The 15,047-nt window shown below is 49.3% G+C and overlaps 1 protein-coding gene across 2 annotated transcripts in view; it reads right to left on the bottom strand.

The window, feature by feature from the left end:
* BACE2 (beta-secretase 2) overlaps positions 1-15,047 on the bottom strand; it is a gene marked incomplete at both ends in the record, with an annotated part of 93,054 nt that overhangs the window by 26,434 nt on the left and 51,573 nt on the right. For both annotated transcript variants that reach the window (XM_080696197.1, XM_080696196.1), the window contains 4 exons: positions 5,260-5,361; positions 6,411-6,545; positions 7,745-7,873; positions 11,694-11,910. In XM_080696197.1, the coding sequence (XP_080552323.1) occupies positions 5,260-5,361; positions 6,411-6,545; positions 7,745-7,873; positions 11,694-11,910 (583 nt within the window). The remainder of the gene's footprint in view (positions 1-5,259; positions 5,362-6,410; positions 6,546-7,744; positions 7,874-11,693; positions 11,911-15,047) is intronic.

The following is a 15,047-nucleotide window of genomic DNA, read 5'->3' on the forward strand; positions in this document are numbered from 1 at the left end:
GGGCCGGTGCCCTGCTCAACCCTCCTGAGCCTTTGGGAGTGATCTGTAACGTTTCTGCTGCTGGCATGCATACCGTTTTGCTTTTTAAAGAAGTGAATTTGAGCCGGGCGTGGTGGCGCACGCTTGTGATCCCAGCATTCGGGAGGCTGAGACTGGAGGATTACGGTTTGTGGACAGCCTCAGCCACTTAGTGAGGCCCTCTGCAACTCAGTGAGACCCTGTTTCAAAATAAAGAATAAAAAATTGGGCAGGGGGTGTAGCTTGAAGGTCGAATGCCTCTAGGTTCTATCTCCAGACCCGCTTAAAAAAAAAGTGAATTTGAAATAGGTATCAGGGGGAAGGTTTCTCGGCAGACTGGTTGATTAAGAGGGGAAAGGGTCATTTTGCAGGATTTGATGCAAAAACCCTGCAGGGGCCACAGAGAGCTCCACGCCAGTGCACGGCCAGCTCCAGCATGCACCGAGGGAGGCTCAGAGGGGCCGAGTCGCCGGGCGGAGTGGCACAGCTCAGACTGTGCCTCACTGCCCCCAAAGGTGTGTCCGTGCCCTTAGCCCTGTGTCTGGAGGCCTCCCGGGGGCTGCCGCGTGTCCTTGGGGACAGTTCCACCCTCAGCTCAGGGTTTTAAGTCAGAGGTCATCTTAGAGTGAGTGTCCTGCTACAGGGTTTCACAGCTGGGCGTCACTGCTGGGTGGGAACGGAGCCCAGCACCCCGACTTTGTGCGCTATGTGGCTCTGCAAAAAATGCCCCCAGGACCGCTTCTAAATACAGGCCCACAGGGCCCTAACTTCTACTATCCCAGTTGAACGATCCATGCCAAGGAACAGAGCCCAACATTTTATTTCCTTCAACTCTCTGAACCCAGCTCTCTCCTTAACTAGAAAGAAACTCCAGCCGAGAGAGCTGGCGTCCGCGCACCTAGCAGGTGAAAGGAAAGAACACATCTTTGGGGCTACGCCAGAGCCGCTCACCCTGCGCGTCTTCCCTGCCTGAGGCTAACGACGCAGCCCTGCTCCTCCTTCCTGGCGCAGGCGCTGCATGAAATTAGAGGGTAATTTTAGACAAGGCGGACCCAGGCGGTAAGCGCGCCTTCTCCCAGAGCCCCAGGCTGCGGAATGCGTGCCCATGAGCTCAGGAGCGCTGACGCCCGCAGCCAAAGACGGGACATGCATGCTCGCTAGAGTCGTGCTCTGACTCCGCAAACCCCCTCGCGACGCGTTGCCAACATTCGTGGTTCTGAATATCATGCCTGAGAAATCATGTCTGAAGGTCTCAATATTAATTCTGCAAGGGATAGAAGAAATAGGCAAGCGGGGTGAGGTGGTGTGCACCTGTAATCCCAGCATTGGGAGGCTACGGCGGGAGGATTGCAAGTTCAAGGTTAGCCTCAGCAACTTAGAATCTCAGAATCTAGTGAGCCCCTCCTTCAAAATAAATAAAATAGGGCTGGGGTATATCTTGGAGGTAAAATGCCCCTGAATTCATTTTATTTATTTTTATTTTTTTGTGGTACTAGGGACGTTACCCAGGGGAATTCTACCTTTGGGCTACACCCCTGCACTATTTTTTATTTTGAAACAGGGTCTTGCTGAGTTGCAATGGCTATCCAAGAAGTAGCTGAGGCTGAGAACTTCGATCCTCCTATCTCAGCCTCCCGAATACTGGGATTACAAGCATGCGCCACCATGCCCGGCTCCTGAATTCAATTTCTAGTACCAAGAAAAAACAAAAAAGATAAGAAACAGGCATACTGTTCCTTATTTCAAGGATGATCTGATTTTCACAAGCATTCTAACTTGACAGTGCTAGAACATGACTTGGAATTTTTCAGGGTTCAGCAGATCTCAGAGGAGGAATGTGTGAGTTGGTAAAGGGCCCTGCGTCCTGTGTCGTCATCCCCCTGCGTCCTGTGTCGTCATCCCCCTGCGTCCTGTTGATTCACTTGCTGCACTTCCTACACTGTTTTAGGCTTTGGGAGTTTGGGCTGGGGACAACTGAAGCCCCTTCTTGCTCCATGTTTTTGCGGGAATCTGTAACAAAACAATCGCCATGAGTTTTCCTATGAGCTATGCTTTGAATTCGGCTATCCCAGTGGGGTAGCAGGATGCTGGCCAGTGCTCGTAGTGGGATAGACTTCGCACAGGAAGCACTGGTTTTCTGGCAATCTTGGGTGGTCTCGAGTAGGCAGATTCCATAGAAACACTTAGGAAGGCAGAGGCAGTTTTATCTGGCATCTAGATGAGATTCCAGCAGCGCCATGGCTAGACATCACCGCGTGCCTGTCATCCACTGGGTGGGGCATTTTACCCCAAATTTTCTCAACAGCCCCAGAGAGGAGAACACGGGGGTCTCTGAGGGCGCCTCTCCCCAGGAGCCAGCTACGAAGTGGAAAAAACTGGGGAAAACATAATTCCATTTGACCCCAAAGCTGTGTTCCACTTTTCTGTCCACCCTGTTGTCCTGAATAAACTGGAAAGTTGGGGTGATACTTTAAAAAACCGGCAGCCAGGTCTCCCAAAGTAACTTGTCCTCAACCCTGATTCTGATTCTATACTTCAGAGTGAGGCCATAAAATAATTGCTAGTTTAGTCAAATGGCCTTTGTCATCTGTGAAAAATATGGTTATTTTATAGAAGTAAGCATGCATCATGGCTAAAGGGCAAGAAGAACTAATGTTTTGGTTTGGCTTTCTAAAGGCTATGCATTCTTGTTTTTCTGTTACTTTATGAGAGAGAGAGAGAGAGAGAGAGAGAGAGAGAGAGAGAGTGTGTGTGTGTGTGTGTGTGTGTGTGTGTGTGTGTTTCTGGGGACTGAATCTGGGTGCATTTTCTGAGTGATATCTCTGGCCTATTTTGTTTCTTACTTGGAAACAGGGTCTTGCTAGTTTGCTGATAGCCTCGCTAAGTCGCTGAGGCTGGCCTGAAGCCTGTGATCTTCCTGTCTGAGCCTCCCAAGTACTAGGATTATAAGTATGTACCATCATGCTTGGCTTTACCATTACTGTGTGTGTGTGTGTGTGTGTGTGTGTGTGTGTGTGTGTGTGTGTGTGTAGAGAGAGAGAGAGAAAGAGAGAGAGAGAGAGAGAGAGAGAGAGAGAGAGAGAGAGATAGATAGATAGATAGATATCTGGGAATTGAACCCAGAGGCATTCCAAGCTATACCCCCTGACTGATTTTATTTGGAAACAGGGGCTTGCTGGGTTGATGAGAGTCTCACTACTTGCTGAGGCTGTCCTCGAGCCTGCGATCCTCCTGTCTCAGCCTCCCAAGTACTAGGATTACAAGCATGTGCCACCACACCTGGACAACCTTGACTTTACCACACAGTCATGCCCTCTGTGATGTTTCAGTTGGTGACAGATCGCAGGGGCCATGGTGGCCTCGTGACACTATAATGGGGCTGATCCTAATGACGTCAGCATCGTCGCTGTCAACTCACAGCTCCAGCCCCAAGCTGGTGATGGTGCTGGTGTCAACGAACCTAGTGCGCTGTTAGTCCTAAGGAGTCCAGCACACAACTACCCACAGCCCACAATACCTAGTAGTGACAGCCGATGGCCATGCTACTGGTTTATGTGATAGCACACTGGATTTCTCGTGGTCATGTTAGAGTTTATCCCTTGTGCTTATTAAAACACAAAGTTCACTGTGGAGCAGCCGGCTCCTCTGCTTTTGTTGAGCCTCTTTGGTTGATCGACATCACCGAGGGTCCTGTGAGCGCATCCTGTAAGGTTTGTTCAACGACAAACTCACCTAACAAGGCATTTCTGACCTCCCCCGCCATCAAGCAAGCCATGATAGTATTTCCATCTCAGATTTAAAAAGTACTATACCACATGGGCGATGATCTGAAGTACTAAAAAGAATCGCCCCTTCGGAGCCACGTCCTCTGTGGTCAAAATGAAGGCATTATTTACAGACAAACGTGATTAAAAATGTGGGAGATAGACACAGCGGAATTGTACTCAGCCAGGAAGAGCAGCAGTGATGCCATTTGCAGGAAAATGGATAAAATAGAGAATACTGCGCTGCGATCCGTCACTCTCAGAAGGCCAGGGGTCTGATGTTTCTCTCATACATGGATGCTAGAGAGACGGCAGCAAACAAAGAGACCTGAGATAATGGAGAGGAGCGAGCGGGAGGACGGGGGAGGGGTGGAGGAGGAAAGAAAGAACCGCTAAAAGGAGCAGCTGGAAGTATGCTGCGCCTTTGTGATGGTTCGTGGTTAGTCTGGACGGTCACCTTGCCTGGACCATGAAACACCTAAGATTCTGTGACTCTGGGTGTGCCGATGAGATTATCGGTTTATATAATGGCAGATTGAAGGGGAAGCCCTGCCCTGAATTAGGCAGTACAATTCTGATAGGTGCAGGAGCTCGGTAAAAAAGGAAAAAAGCCAAGTGAGAGTGCGCGGTTCTTCCTGAAGGAAGTGCACCTGTGCTCATCTGAGTTATCCGTCTTTAGCCCTTCGAGCTAGATCTTTACCATCGTTTCTCCAAAGAGTCTCCTGGTCTCTCCATCTTGGACTGGGACTGAATTAGAAGTCACTCCAATTCCGAGACTCTAGTTCTTGGACCTCTTGGCCAGCTGCTGGTTCCTCTAGAAACCTGGGGCTACACTGCTTTGAACTGTAAGCTGGTTTGATAAATCTCCTTTTACAATATATGTGTTCTGCTTTTCTCTGAACCCTGACCGGTACATCCATGTGTGGAGGTATCAATACCATCTAGCTGTTGTGTATGGGGACCCACAGTTGTAAACACAAGACCCGTGTGCACATCTAATTGTGTGAATTTGAACCTCACTAAAATTTACGGTTACAACACACCAATAAAAGTATACAAGGGGAAACCTCGGCAAAGCCAGAAAGGAAGGGTGAGGGCGGACAAGGGCTGGGTTAATTAAGGGAAAAGTTACACTCGACTATGTGTATACGTGTGAATACAACATTGTTAACCTGGACACTCAGTAGTGGGAGGGAGGGAAGAGGGGAAGGGGTTGGGACACCAAGGACTGGGTGAACGGATGCCACAGGATCCACATTATGATGTGACACTGTAGTGCACCAATACAAAATAAACATTCCTACTTAAAAAAAATATAACTATAAATTTCATAATAATAGTTTTAAAAACTCACCCTTCAAAACCTTCAGAGGACAGAGTATTTAAAAGAGCCCAAGTACTCAACACACACAGCAGTGCTCCCAGCGTGGGACCATGAGCCATGTTCTAGAAGATTCAAGAGCATCTGAGGACTCACCAGAGATGTGCGGGCCACGGCCTGAACCACCGCGTCGAACACCTTCTGGGGCAGGCGCAGCAGCGTGGTCCCGCTGTCCACGATGGCCTTGTCTGCGTTATACTGGAAGGGAAGGAAGGGGGAGAAGGTGCTGAGTGACTGCCGTGGCCCACACCCATGGCGTCCGGCTTCGACAGACCAGGCAGCCACCCGAGCTCATCCGCACAGTTCATTGTACACTCAGGACTAGGGAAGAGGGACCTCCCTGCCAGAGCCTCACTTCCCAGATTAGGAAGCCAAGGCCCAGGAAAGAAAAGAGACACGACCACAGTCGACAGCCCTCCCAGGCAGAACGTTTTGCCACTCAGATGTTCAAATAAATGCCTTTGGCAATAAAGCAGAGTTCTGGACCTGGGACTGAAATACTATCCCGACAGACTAGACCATCATTTTATCAGTCTTTATGGATCAGCCTGTGCTGGCTAATTTCTAAGGAAGTGCTAACGGGTAGAAAGAGAGGAGGATGTGGGAGATTTTCAACAGTCATCCTAAAAGCGGCGTTAAAGACTGAGGCTCCTTCGGCCATCGTAATCATAACGCCACTCATCATTTGCCATTAGAAAACCTGGATGCAGGGGGCGGCCATGGCTATGATTAACAGGAGACAGGGTACCAGCGCTGCACACGCCTGCGTCTTCCAGTGCTGTGCAGCCATGTGCACTTTGGGGCATGACTTTCCTATAGCAAGAGTGTGTACCGGGAGGGGGACTGTAGATGGTCTTAAGCTTGTTTCACTTTGTTTACTTTTAGTCTCCTTTGTTTCCCTGGACTGAAAAACACCTGCTATACCATCCCCATCCATAGAGTTCAGGGGCCATTGTGTCAAGATGGATGGAGAAAGATGTAGTAGGACATCATTCTCCTCACTTACTGTTTTATGCTAATTTTGCCTGATTCAGCCAACCGCTTGGAAGGAGGCCATTTCTGGAGGGGTAGAATTTATTGACTTGACCTCAGCCCACATAAAGAGACTGTATCTCTTCACAGAAAGAGGCCCTGATCTATCCATAATGCAATTCACCTTCTGACTTCATACACGGGTTCCGGCTATAATGAGGAAGCATGCCAGGCACAGAGGACAGACAGGTATAGCCACGCTCCCGAGGGCTCACCTCTCTGCAGTCCAGATTAAGACTTTGGCCTCCGATTTCCAGTTTCAGGATTTCTATCTGATAATACCATTCCTCCTTAATGGGGGTATACCAGATGTCTCCTTTGTACAGACTTGGTTCGATTCCACCCAGGACCTAAGAAGAGAAAAAATTCATGTATAAAAGAGGAAAAACACACAGAGAGTCAATTCTCCACAAAGAAGCATGCACACACACGGTGCGACTTCAGTGCAGTCGGGACTTGCACTTTATTGTGATGTTGTGAAACAAACATAAATACTTGAAAAAGAAACAGGGACTGTTGGGAGGCCATGTCTCCAAAGGCCACACATACCATGCCCAGGTCTGATCAAGAGGTGCTGGTGGTTTCTTTATCTACAGAACATACACACAACTCTAATTTCATAGTATTGAGATTTTCCCTCAAACAAATGCAGCAGAACAGTTAACCATGCTGACTGAAGCTGATTTAGTACCTCAGGAATCAGAAAAAAGAAAAGCACAACACTAGAGCTTCCCTACTTATGTTACAGAACTGTGTAATGGCACCCCTCAGGTCCTAAGCTCCACGATCCCCTCAGAAGGGGACAAAGTATTAGGAGAGGTAGACAGTGGCTGGGGTTGACTGTTGACTGTGCCTCTCACACTGTGAGCAGAGGGGTGCGCCCTCCCTGAGAGGGGCCCTCCTGTGCATTCTTCCTAAGAGGCCCTTCCTGGCCTCTAACCTGTGACCCTCTTGTCTCAGTCCCCTAAGTACTGGATTAGAGAACTGTGCCACTGCGCCAGGTTCCTTTGTACCTTCATTCTATTTCCCCTATGTCTGGGGACAGAGCTCCCCGCTCCCTGGGAAGCTCAGCTCCCCTCCCCAGGAAGCTCAGCTATAGCATGTGCATAGGGCTGGTAGCCTTGACTCTATTTCAACAGAAACCACCTTGGCTGTGTGTTGAGGGAGAGCAAGAGTGAGAGAGAGACAAGGAGAGAGCGAAAGATAAAGAGAAAGGACTCGCAGGTGTCCCTGTCCCCCCACCAGGTGTGTAAATTCATAAGTGTGTCCCAGCTCACTCACACGTTCCCCACGATCCACCCCCCTACAGAAAACAATTCACTTTCAAAGAATAATAAGGTCATCTCTGGAGAGGCAATGAGAAGCATATTTCTAGATGGCAGCATGATACAGAGGATAAAATATCCAATCTTGCTAACTTTTAAAAGGTTCAAAAGTTTACAGTACCCAGGGTGCCTATGCCTTATATTTTTCATCAGGTTTTTAAGAAAATGGAATTAACCCCATCAATTTGCAATTTTGCACCCTTTTAAGACTGAAAGATACCCACAAGACTACCTCCGTTGGTACCAGATCCGGCCACCGGCAGTCCCGCCCCGCACATCTGCATGGAGAAAATGTTGGGGATCTCAGCTTGTGTCACCAGGGAGTCAAAGAACGTCTCCAGAGAACTTGATGGCTGCAGGAGGGTGGGAGAGAGGAAGACGGCTTCATGGCACATCATACAGACGAGGGTGGCCCAGCGTAGACACTTTCTATATGACGGTCTCATGACTAAACAACAAACACCCTTGTGACTTGGGGCAATCATCTGGAAACCTCCAACAGCGCTTCCTCCTGCTCGCCTGTGGCCTTTGGGAAAAGCTGTGTTGTAAAAATAAGACAGCGTTTGTGGAGTTATGAAGATGTTGCCATGCTGCTCATGGCGGCAGCTGGAGTGGCGGGCATGGCTGTGGACTAGCAAGGAAGGTGGTGGGTTCTGAGACACTCTGCCGTGAGAAAACAGTTTCTCTAGGATCTCCCACTGCTGCGGAGTCTTTACCCCACTTCTCTTGGCTGACACCATACATCATGTAAAGGACCAGTGCTGGGCTCGAGCACAGTGAATGCCCCACCCCAGCCCTGGGCAGCACACTGGCTCTGTGGTTGGCCAGTGGCCCCAGGAAAGTGTCGGGAGAGGAAGCCTGAACTCCTGGAGTTAAAAAGCCTGGCTATTCCCCACAGTCGAGTGAAGCCAAGCCGATTTGCACAGAGCTATTGGGGCAGAGGATGCCTTGGTTTCTGCAGAAGGTGTCAGAGCGGGGAGAGGTGATCTACACAACTGTGTCAGGCAGGGGTGGGCCGGGAGGAGCAGGAAGTCATGGAAGACCTTCATGATACACTTGACTTAGGTTTTGACAACTGGGAGACTCCAGTGTTAGCCATTACAGTGTGTGTGTGTGTGTGTGCGCGCGCGCGTGTGCGTGTGTGTGTATGTGTGCGTGCGCACGTGCATGTGTGTGTGTTTCTGGGGATTAAAAATTAAATCCAGGGGCATTCCACTTTTGGGCTAGACCTCTAGAGCTATTTTACTTTTTATGCAAGCACAGCAATGAACTGTAGTAGCAGAGACAGACGCTGCTGGGGTCCTCTGATGCCTGTGGTCCTTCCTAAGGAAGGCTCACTTACGAAATGAAGACTGAAACTCATTCTGGGAGGAGCAAGGGTACAGCCCCTTTATCAGCTAGCTACACATCTTTCCATCTGCACCAGGCTGCCTGCTCTATCCCTTCTAGTGTCTGTAGAATCCCACATATCCACACACTTTGCAGCTGGGTCAGCTGGTGAAACAGAGTCTTGTGGGATCGCTGGGGACTCATTCTGGTCTGCCTTCCCAAGAGCCAGCAAGGGTGCATAAACACCGAAGGCTGGCTCCTCCTAGCTATGCCCGTGACCGGCCCTTTGCTTACTTATCTGTGAAGGGGGGCAGTAATCACCTGTTAGCCTTGTTCTGGGATATACATGGGTCAAGGTGCCTCAAGTGCCTGGCATCTGCTCCAGGACCTGCTATTATTCTGCCCAGTCATTCCTCACTGACTGGGTGCCCCAGGATCCCCAAGGGATTTTTTTTTTTTTTTTTTTGGTACTGGGTATAGAACCCAGGAGCATTCTACCTCCAAGTTATACCCCCAGCTCTATCTTTTTCTTCTTTATTTTGAAACAGGGTCTCACTGAGTTGCGAAGGGCCTAAGTAGCTGAGGCTGTCTGCAAACTGCGATCCTCCTCTCCCAGCCTCCCAAATGCTGGGATGACAAGCGTGAGCCACCACAATCAGCTGCTCCAAGGTATTTTAAAACCAAGCCCAAGGAACCCGATCCAGCAGGTGCGCAGCGGGACCCAACACCTGCAGTGAAAGGAGCCCCCGGGTGGGTGTGACACACAGCTTTACTCCGGGGAGCACCTGGGACCAATCAGCAAACACCACAGGCTGGGACTGCGGCTCAGTGCTTGACCACCCTGTTTCAGAAAGACTGCCGTTCTGGTCTTTCTGAAACAGTTCACCTCTTCTAATCCCGTTACTGCTCCCCCAGCCCAGGGTCACGAAGCCATTTGTTACTCATCTCGGAATTTGATGGATGTGATAAAACTCAAAACTCCAAAGTAGTTTGTTATCACCAAAGTTTTGCACATAATTAATTCCAGATAATTTAGGTTTACTCCCTCAACTTCAGAATAATTAACGTAAAGTCAATCATGCTCATATCCTTCATTTCCAAACAGTCACGTAAAGGTGAAATGTTCTGCCCAAGGTCACAGCATCAGTGAAGATGGATTCAGGAATGTAAGTTCTAAGAGTCCGCAACCCCATTAAGTTCGCCCACAGTACTGAGGACAAAGAGGCCCCGGGCCGCCCTGGCCCTGTAGACAGAGCAACGTGCACTGGGGCTCTGGGGTGCGAGAGCAGGCCTCACGGGGCAACAGGAGCGCCGAGTGACTTGGCAGCCGGCCCTGCGAGGCACCCAGAACTGCTTAGTCTTTCTGCTTGGGAAGCCAGGATTTGGGGAGCTCCACCTGCCTACTCCCACCCTGAACCACTTGATAACAACCTTCAACTGGAACAAAGGTTCCTATAGTGCAGGAAAATCCCCCTTCCTTTTTAAAGGTCGTCATGGGCCAGTGGGGCCTGTTGCTCCTGTACTTACACTTCCTCCTCCCTCGCCGTGCTCTGGCTCGAAGCCGAAGCCGAAGCTGAAGCCAGGGCGAGGCACCCGGGGACCCCTTCTGCTCCTCTCAAGGGTGTGCGAACCTGCCTGGCTGCGGGGCCTCGGGACCCTCACCTCCGGCCTCCGATCCCACCTGCTCTTCAAGTCTCTGGGTGGAAATTCCCTGCCTGCCTCCCGCTTCGGCACACTGTCATTTCCTCTGGGTTGGCCCCAAGTTCAAATGCTTAGAGGAGGACATCCAATCCTGCCCTGTGCCACACGTGTCCCCGGCTCCTCCCTGCTGAGCGGCCGCAGCCCCAGGGCACCTTGCCGCACTCCAGGCCCAGGTGGCTTCTTGGAGGTCTGGGTGGGGGTGACAGGGCAGGAGGCCGCTCTCCCCGCTGACGTCACCGTGCCTGCCGCCTGCAGCCACATCTTCATGTGTACGCGTCAACTTAATACATGTGCATTTTCCTTTCGGCCTATCCCACTAAAAACTCCTGAGCGAACCCTAGAATCAAGGAGATTCAGATTCTGCTAACATTTTGGGGTCACGGAAGCAAAATAAACAAAACCAAAACCAAAAAATGTTCACGCTTATAGTGTATCTTATAGGAAAGTTCAAAGAATTGGGCTGTTTGCCATAAATTTTTTAAATGCTTAGAAATGTGTGTGGATGGGCCAGGTATGATGGCACACATGTGTAATTCCAAGTACTTGGGAGGCTGACATAGGAGGATCCCAGGTTTGAGGACAGCCTCAGCAAGTAGGGAGACTCTCATCAACCTAGCAAGAGCCTGTTTCAAGATTTGAAAACGAAAATTTCCTAGTGCAAAAAAAAAAAAAAAAAAAATAAGAAAAGAAAAATAAAAAAGAAATGTGTGTGAACACCATTCTGTTTCTACCATGTGATTCCTACTGGCTCTCTCCAAGGATGGCTTTATGTCTCAGTCTTGTTAATAACTGGTTTTATTTATATATGCATACATATATATATGTGTATATATATATATACACACATACATACATACATATATGTGTGTGTGTGTGTGTGTGTGTGTGTGTGTGTGTGTGTGTGTGGTACGAGGGATTGAACCCATGGGGAATTTTACCTCTGAGCTACACCCTCAGCCCTATTTTATTTTTTATTTTGAAACAGGCTCTCACTAGGTTGAGTAGGGCTTCGCTGAATTGCTGAGGCTAGCCATGAGCCCGTGATCCTCCTGTCTCAGCCTCCCCAGTGCTGGGATTACAGGTGTGTACCACCACGTCCGGCTTTCATCATTTCTTTTGCTTAGATCTATGGATGTGCCTTACCTTGGCCAGGGTGGCATAAGCGAGTCCAAGTATTCCATTCCATTTAATCCCAGGTAAAAAGAAATTGTCAGACTCAAAAATAGTGGCGATGTTGACAAGAAAGGAGTCGTTGAAGCCTTTGGGGATGGTGACGATGTCCTCCCCCACGAGGCCCGTCCAGCTCCCTTGGGTGTACTTCACGGTGACGTCGAAGCCCTTGGGGCGGTACGTGCTGGACCTGCAGGAGAGAAACGGCCATCAGACTCTGTCCACCATCCACCTGCTCTGGTGCGGGAAGGGGAGAGGGCGATGACTACAGAAAAGACAGTAGGTGTCTGACAGAGCCCACTGGAAGGGAGAGGCTCATATGCTTACTTACACTGGGGATTGAACCCTGAGGCATTCTACTGTCCAGCTACAGCCTCAGCCCTAAGTTGCTGAGGCTGACCTTGAACCTTCTGTCCTCCTGTCTCTGCCTCCCAAATACTGGGATTAGAGGTATGCACCACCATACCTGCCAGTGGTTCACTACACCAACAGCAGTGTCAAGCAGGCATGGGTCACACCATGGAATCCCAGTCCTGGGGAGGCTGAGTTGGGAGGATTGTAGGTTGGAGTTCAGCCTAAGCAACTTAGCAAGAGCCTATTTCAAAATAAAAAATACAAGCTGGGCCTGGTGGTGCACGCTTGTAATGCCCAAGCTTGGGAGGCGGAGACAGGAAGATTGCACTGTTTCCAAATAAAAAATATAAAATAGGTCTGGGAGTGTAGCCCAGAGGTAGAAGGGTTTCCAGGAACCCCAGTACCACCAAAAAAACAAAAACAAAGAAAAAAAGAAAGAAAGAAAGAAAAAAAGAAAGAAAGAAAAGAAAACAAATACAAACACAAAAAGAAAAAAAATGAAGGGCTGGGGGTGTAGCTTGAAGGTTGAATACTCCTGGGTTCAGTCCCCAAAAACAATATTACCACGACTACTACTACTACTACTACTACTACGCAGTGTCAATACGAACAAGGTGACAGTTTCCCCAGACTTCATCAGTAACCGTGGTTGGTGATGCCTTCACACAGTATGGAAGGGGATTCTGGGGTTCACATGGACCCCTTGAGTTTAATTCTTCCTGATGCCGTCAAACCCCACGAAGCAGAAGTTTTCTTAAACCACTCCAGCCTTTGTGGGCACAGCCAGCTCCGGCCGTCTGGCCTTCCAGGACACGGGATCCGCAGAGACTCTGCCAGCTCATCCCGCTGCTTGTTCCCAGGGGCCCAGCTTTATACACATGACCCTCGGGGCAGAGACCAAGACCCCCCACCAAAGCCCAGTCCTTCAGCTCAGAGCTGGCGCCCCTGATGTCAAAGGTCCTTCTCAGGGCTCCCCCAGTGAGGACCACACTCATCAAAATGTGAACGATGAAGCCAGCAAGTGACAGAAATCACCTTGGCGTGACCTTGAATCTGGCACATGCGTGACCCCGAGCACCAGAGCTACTGACACAGAAGACACGGAGCTGGGCAGGCAGGCCGGAGATGATCACACGGAGACCCCACCCTCTCCAGCTTGCTCTAGCGAGGAGGGCCGGGGAGGGGGTGAGGGCACAGGGCTGTGGGCATGGGAAGAGGGAGAGCCCCAGGGAATGAGGCCGGGGTGAGGGACAGCACTGAGTCTGCGCTGAGGCCGCGTTTATGAGACCGAGGGAAGATCATGGTTCGGGCAGCTCTCTGGGAGGGGACATCCTGGAGAGAAGACGCAGATGTCATAGCCCTGCAAGGTCATTCTTATACCTGTGGGAGTTTGAAAACCCTGTTGGGCTAGACAAAGAAGCCCAAAGATCATATCCAAGTAGATACCTGGGCATTCAAACCACCAGAGGAACGAATCCCCAAGATAAGCATCAAAATCACCAAATCAGCCAGGCGCAATGGTGCAGGGCTGTAGTCCCAGCATTTGGGAGGCTAAGACAGGAGGATCACGGTTCGAGGACAGCCTCAGCTACTTAGTAAGCCCTTTGCAACTCAGTGAGACCCTGTTTCAAAATAAAGAATATAAAATAGGCTGTGGCTGTAGCTCAGAGGTAGAACGCCCCTGGGTTCCATCTCCAGTACTGCAAAAACAAAACAAAACAAAAAAACACCAAGTCAATACTTCTAAAGGATTCCGTCTCTCCATAGTTTCATTCCATTTGTGTGTGTGTGTGTGTGTGTGTGTGTGTGTGTGTGTGTGTGTGTGTTTGTGTTTTGCTGGGGATTAAGCCCAGGAACATTTTACCTCTGAGCTATTTCCCTAGCCCTTTTCATTTTTTATTTGGAGATAGGGTCTCAATAAATTGCTGAGAGCCTTGCTAAATTGCTGAGGCTGGCTCTGCTAAGGAAGAAATCCTCCTGTCTCAGCCTCCCAAGTACAGGGATGACGGGGGTGAGCCTCCCTGCCCGGCTCATTCAGCTCTTTTAGCAGTGAATCTGTGCAACATCATCACTAAGCTTTTGTGCTGAGCATACAAGAAACAGTGCCGCCTCTTTTGGGATCAGAGAAGGTAAGTGAGATGCTGGTAGAAAGAAGGTAGAGAGATAATGTGGTTCCCTAGTTATGTGGGTTTTTTTAAAAAATATATCTCATGCCGGGCGTGGTGGCGCACGCTTGTAATCCCCGCGCTTGGGAGGCAGAGACAGGAGGATCGCGCAGGTTCGAAGCCAGCCGCGCGCGCTGGCTTAGGAGACCCTGTTTCCAAATAAAAAAATGTAAAAATAGGTCTGGGAGTGTAGCCCGTAGGTAGAAGGGCTTCCGGGAACCCCAGTACCACCAAAAAAAAAAAAAAAAAAAAATATATCTCATAAGCTTTAAAAATGTCAACTCTCTTTTACTTAGTAATCACACTTTTGGGAAATCTGATTCTGAGGACACACCCAGGAAACAGACGGAGGTACAGGAACAAAGATGACGGCCGCTATGTTTTATTTATAATAGCACACAAGGGAAAACAGACCAAATGTCCAGGAAAAGAAACAGTTCAGTGCATTAAGGTATATCTGCATGATAGATTTTATGAAGCAACACTTTTTAAAACTAAGGAATCTTAAGTAATAGAGGAGAAAATTAAGTTAAAAGAAAAATTTTCACCAGGTGTGGTGACGCATGCTTGTTATCCCAGTACTTGGAAGGCTGAGGCAGGAGGATCACAGGTTTGAGGACAGCCTCAATAAGATAGCAAGACTCTCAGAAATCTAACAAGACCCAATTTCCAAACAAACAAACAAACAAACAAGGAATGCGGGTACATCTCAGAGGTAGAATGCCCCTGGGTTCAATTCCTAGTAACACACACACACACACACACACACACACACACACACACACAGAGAGAGAAAGAAAGAGAGAGA

The sequence above is a fragment of the Muscardinus avellanarius genome, assembly GCF_963383645.1.
Source record: "Muscardinus avellanarius genome assembly, chromosome: 5".
NCBI lineage: Eukaryota > Metazoa > Chordata > Mammalia > Rodentia > Gliridae > Muscardinus > Muscardinus avellanarius.